This window comes from Trichinella spiralis (genome assembly GCF_000181795.1).
Source record: "Trichinella spiralis strain ISS 195 chromosome Unknown Scfld6, whole genome shotgun sequence".
In the NCBI taxonomy this organism is placed as follows: domain Eukaryota; kingdom Metazoa; phylum Nematoda; class Enoplea; order Trichinellida; family Trichinellidae; genus Trichinella; species Trichinella spiralis.
In genome coordinates, this window is record NW_003526945.1 from 6,367,314 (window position 1) to 6,373,397 (window position 6,084).

Consider the following 6,084-nt stretch of genomic DNA (forward strand, 5'->3'; position numbering starts at 1 on the left):
CATATTATGGATTCAACAACGGAGAACATAAAAAATCCCATAGAAAGTTAAGCTCTACAAATCCAAAAATATCAGTGCATGTAGAAGAGCTGTAAAATTTGGTATCGCATACAGAAGTTCTAATATGAAGTCATTATGAAGTTATGAAACTTTCCATTCTGTTAACAGTAAGCTGTTCTCGACAAAAATGCATAGACACGTAGATGTACTGCTTTTATTGACCAAAGAACGGAATAAAAAATCAACGTATAAGTTTTTATTCCACATTTTATTTCTGACGATGGTAAATTTCAAAGCACTGTTTACCTCGCACTGCGTGTACTCGAACGCTGCACTTAGTGCACATATTCCGGGTGTCTCGTCTGCATTCTTTGCAACATCCTTGTGGTCCTGTACCACGAATATGGTTTACACCATCGAACTGGATGTCAGGCAATTGTGACATTAAGCCTGATGCCGCTCTTGGGGATGAAATTCGCTCTGATCGCTGGAATCCAACAAGACCTTGTCGACGAAACACCAAGGGACTGTGTGATCTTTCATCAATGAAACAGTGATTTTGCCAAGCAGCCACAGTAGCAACGTTCACCGCACGGACAAACAAAGGCCAATACCATTTTTTGCCTCTTATTGTAAGACGATAGGCAGCAGCCAGTCATTCAAGAAGGTCAACTTCCCCCATGCCAATCATATATGATCTAACTGTGTTCAGCATTTGTACATCTGTTCTTTGCTTTGCCTTGTAACAAACTCAAAGTTTGTCTTATAGTTCTGGAATTTTCTTGAGTAACGGCAACCATGTCAGTGACAACTCTGGTGCTCAATGGAACTTTCGAAGCTTGGAATTCTTTACCCTGATCAACCACATAGCATTAATACTTTGTAGCCGAACTGAATCATTTTGCCTTTCATGAGCATTTTAACCCTATGGCGACCACAGTATAATACTATTAATTCATCGACGCTAAATTCCTCATGGAACATGCCATGCTGGATAAGAGTGGCGTTAGGTACTTTATAAGGAGGGATTACATTGTTCACCTTGTCAACATTTACCAGTCCAAGATGTCAGCCACGTAAAAATACTTCTTTATCTCCAAATACCATTTTTGACTCATGGAACTGATGGCTACCTGTGTACCCATGTCTGGCTTAGTAGGCCAGTAGTGCTTTGTTTCCAGAACACAGTGATATCCAGACAGCAGTATCAGTTTAATGAATTGCCCTATCTCCTGCAAATATTGAAGTACTCTGAATGCCCTGCTGTTGCCTTCCCTGCTGGCATATAAATTTGACTGAAATACAATGTGGTCCATAGCTTTATCTGTAACCGTTTTCAACAACACTTGAAACAGTGTCAGAGAAGCCATACGATGAGAATTTTGATTCGGTTGAAGTTGATCGACAGGAAAGATCATATCCAGATGTTCAGACTTCAGATTTTTATCTTCACGCTCCTCCATATAAAGTACTTCTTCATCTTCCAACTTACCTGCTGGATCAAATTCATCTTCTGGGCAATCAGGTAAGTACTCAAAGTCACTGTGATCACTGCGTGAATCTGCAGTCGCTGGAAGTTACACAATGACGTTTATTCCTTGATCTGAAACGGCGATAGCGTTTTTCGCTTTCTCTAATGTCATAACCTTCTTCCTTCTAATGAATATTTGTTGACCACTGTTGAAGATGTTTAAGCTTTATAGCTGGTGGATGCTCCTTTTTTATCTTTCGTCAGGGTTTTCCATTTTACTATTACGTCACAGCTTCATTCCCAGAGCAATATATTAAGAAGGAAAATTAAGACTGTTATCAAATACTGATAATTAGCGCCCCATCATAAAGGGTATCTCGACGAACTCCTGCAGATCTCATTTCTTCCATTTCGCCCATCCTTACGCTGCTATTCTCAAATACGCACTTATTCTAAAACTTAAAATATAGCAGTCCCAAGTAGGCTGCTACAGCTCAATAATTGTGATTACTGGATATAGAATGACTAATAAGTAAAACTCAACCACTTTTCTGTCCACAGCTGAACCCTAATGTCTACTCGACAAAGCATGGGCCATGAAAATGTTCAGTTGTAAAAAAATACAGAATTCTATTAAGAAATATCCATTAAAGCATATTTTTTATTCTCTACTTATAATAAACAACATTAATTAAGAAACATAAGAAAGAGATGCATATGACTTCATAGCTCAAATTTAAATAAATAGTACATTTAATATTTCCTCTCACAAGTCTAATTCACAGCGTAACTGAACAGAATATGCTTATTAAACTTACCGCTGGCTTTTTATCGTTCACTACCATTTTCTTTTAAGGGACTTCTAAATTTAGATAAATTAACTGCAATAAATATGGTACAAGTAAGGCATAAAACACATTTTCTTATGTTATTCAACGTTGGACACTGTCCAAAACGTTATTCTAAATAGGCCGCACACTGTTCGTCAACAATTATAGAACGTACAGCAAATGAATGGAAATTTGAATAAAGCTTGTTAAACAATTACTAAAATTATTTGTTCCATTAAGAATATCGTTCTCCTTTAGATAATTATCTTTAAATGCACTAATTTGAAGAACTCATCAAATGACAGAATATTAAGATTGAATTCCAATTGAATACAAAAAATACCCTAACAAATTGTACGCAACGTTTTCAACTGCAAAACCAAAAGACCTAGAAATCTTCAAAGTTTGGAAAATTATCAAAAGCTAACATGAGAGGATACAATTGTCAACTACATGCGTTCATCTGATTCTCACGTACATTATTTTTCTTTCTCAAAAAATACTCAAAATATACAACAAAACAAAACTGAGATCTCACATCGATGTAGTCATTCTATTAATTTTAATTATCAAATGGATGATTGATCATTTTTCAGAAATCAAAATAACTAATAAGAACAAGTCACATCTGAATCACTGATGCTACTCAAACTGCCCCGAGGTAATTTTCAGAAACCGCAACCATTATCCTTCAATTGTTGAATTTAAACCACACTGACGTGGCGATACTACGGTCATTGCTAGGCAATCAAATACACACTTGGCTATTGAGAACGCAACGCTTTGAAGAAAATTAATTTGCATACTTGAAAAATCATGCTCCAGTAACGTTGAAAAACAAACATTCAAAACGTAAATCCGCCATTATCAATTACGCCTATTTACCACAAATAATATACACAGGAATTTTAAAAATTTAACTTGATATGCTAAGGATAAATGAATTTCAATATATAATGCACATATCTCATTTTCATTGTTCAATTGCAATTATGGAACATCATATAAATATCAGAAACTATAAAACAACACTATTCAATTATGTTTGTAAATTATGAACTACATACTTATTGTCACCTTTATATTTATCATTTAGTAAGCATTTACAGAAAACGCAACTTACGAGCACAAGTAGTCATACATGAATGTTGTTTTTTACGGATATCGTCATCAGGGCTTTGGCTGCATTTAACATAATAATAATTTTGCCTGAAATAAAATTTATAAATTTATATAAACTATTTTATCATTCTTCAAAGTGGGAATAAGCGATTTACTTGCTTAAAAAATGCATACAATTTGAGATGATGTTTCGGCGGCACACTTCTCACAGATTTTACACGTTGCAGTGCTTTTTCAAAATCCATGCCAATAGCCGACAAATGCATTACAGAAGCTCTGAAAATTGTCGCAGGCAAACTTGGAGAAGCACGCAAAATTGCATTACTTGGAAACGTCAAACGACCAGAAGTGATATGTAATTAAATTAAATCATAAAAATTAAAAATCCCTTCCCAGTTCAACGGCTTCTTCGCTTAAACAATATGGTAATGTTCTTAAATAGAAGCATAAATTAAATCAACAATAAATTTCTTCGTACCTAATGAAAAACAAATAGTAGCTCATACTATACAATAATCAAATTTAGACAAGCTGTATTGAATTAACTCCATGCAGTCCATTTTTATACTCGAATACATTTTCTGCCTAAATATACTTTTACGGTCGTGATCGGTGATAAAATTTTACACTTCAATTCCTTCATCAAACATGCAAATTTCATTTACGCTAATTTGGTCCATCATTTATTAGTGTCAATTAATGAATTATATAATTACCCAATCGCATAACAATATAGCATACTTTAATTGAAGCAGTAATTAAATAAAAAAACATATTGAAAATTAATGAGTGAACCATTCAGTAATTTTTAGCTGAAAGTGAGCAACGATCAAGTGAGCACAATAAACTAAGAAAGCGCATTATATAGGAGACACATTACTACAACAAAGATGATAAAAAGCCACCAAAACTGACAATACATATCCATTCCGGATGCTAACTCTAAACAAATATGTGCCAAGATACCGTTCGGTTTTATATCATTATACTGTTTGATCGCTTTATTACGCTTAAGAAGCTGTCCTCTTCCGTCTGACAACACTTCACAAATAGGCACAATGACGTGGTCTTTGTTCATGCTTCTAACACGTTCCGCAGTTAGCTTCTCATCATCACAGTCAGAACATTGTCCACTGCAAGTGACAGTCAGTTCACCTACAGTTTCAATCACTTCGTTCAGAGTGCTCTTGACTTCGGCTTCAACAGCTTGTTCATCCTGTTTTGTCTCTTCAATACCCTCATTCGACTCAACCTGCTTCTTATCAGCTTCCAGTTGGTAATCATCCAAATCCGGCGTTTTTAAAGTATTCTCATTCAACTGAAAGAAAAGGGAATAAATTATCAAAATTATATTCAAATTATTTGACAACATTTGTAGATTTTACTATTTCCGGGTCGAGTTTGCTTCTGTCCATTTGACTATAGCTTAAAGAGATTAAGTTTCTCACCTTTCGCGCAGGGCAAACAAACCGTAAAACTAAAAAGCTGCTATGCTCAACGCTGGTCTTTCTTCGTGTGCTGCATTTTAAAGTGTACATTAATGTAAAACTTTAAAATGTCATTAGACTACAGTGAAGCACCATTGCTGTTTATCAATAATGAAAAATAATTTTAAATTATCGTTTTTGTATAGCCAAAAATTTTGATAAATTTTGGATTTTTAAAGTAATAATATGAAAAATAACTTTTAAACAATGTTGCATTCTTTTAGTTTTGCCATGTGAATATGAAGTTCAGGTTCAGTGCAAAGCTAAAATAACACGAAATCAGTAATGGTATGGTAACGGAATGGTAAAAATAATAAAATAAACGCTAACAGATTATGCATTTGTTGTTTATTTTCTTTTCGGAAATTTAAAAATTAATTCTGACAATTATGTTTATTTATAACGCTGATTATACCTGCATTGAAACGGGCAAATTTAAACCGAAATTGATCTAGGAATTATGTCAGTTGTTCGTAACAAAAATATCGAGAATACTATTTTTTATTATTCATTACACACATATGCTACTCATACAATTATCTTTTTTACAATAGTCCCAAAATTTTGTTCAAGACGCGAGCTTCCAAACTGATGTTGTAAAACATTCAGTAAGTCTCCAGAAACATTTTCTTCTCTCCTAAATGACCGATTCCATTGTATGCCTTGCCTACAGTGTTGTGGATATGTTTTATTGCTGCGATCATTTTGAAATCATCGACGGTCCGCTTACAAATCAAATTCACTTCATCACCAATTCGCAGAACTTCATAAGGATGACGAAGATTGTTATCTTCAACTGACCTGGACCAAATTGCTTCGATTAGCAAAATGCTTTCAATAATTCCATTTTTAGCCACAACAGAAAGTATGATATTGTTTGATCTTTTCTTCCGCATCACTTGGAAAAATTCCTCCTTAGAAAGAGTTGCACTGTCTGTATTGAGTGTCTTGTAATATCATGATCAGACAGTCAACATCGCCCCTAATAGCAGAGTTGCAGAGCAATCATATTGGGCACAGTACTTCTTTTTCATCCCATGCAGAAACTTAGCATGCAGAGGAAAGTCCTGATACCACCCACAATCGGTTGAGGGATATGTGAGCAACGAAAATTTTGATTGTTTGATCTTTTCTTCCGCTTCACTTGGAAAAATTCCTCCTTAGAAAGAGATGT

The 6,084-nt window shown here is 34.6% G+C and overlaps 2 protein-coding genes across 2 annotated transcripts; both read right to left on the reverse strand.

Annotated features, from left to right (window-relative positions):
* Positions 1–268: 268 nt before the first annotated feature.
* Positions 269–1,890, reverse strand: Tsp_09795 (hypothetical protein). The gene is made up of 3 exons (XM_003374405.1): positions 1,818–1,890; positions 1,057–1,570; positions 269–527 (listed from the first exon to the last, which is right to left on the reverse strand). The coding sequence occupies exons 1-3, from the start codon at positions 1,888–1,890 to the stop codon at positions 269–271; spliced, it is 846 nt and encodes a 281-aa protein (XP_003374453.1).
* Positions 1,891–4,270: 2,380 nt separating this feature from the next.
* On the reverse strand, positions 4,271–5,806 carry Tsp_09794 (putative bacterioferritin-associated ferredoxin protein). The gene is made up of 2 exons (XM_003374406.1): positions 5,582–5,806; positions 4,271–4,741 (listed from the first exon to the last, which is right to left on the reverse strand). The coding sequence occupies exons 1-2, from the start codon at positions 5,804–5,806 to the stop codon at positions 4,271–4,273; spliced, it is 696 nt and encodes a 231-aa protein (XP_003374454.1).
* Between the last annotated feature and the right edge of the window lie 278 nt (positions 5,807–6,084).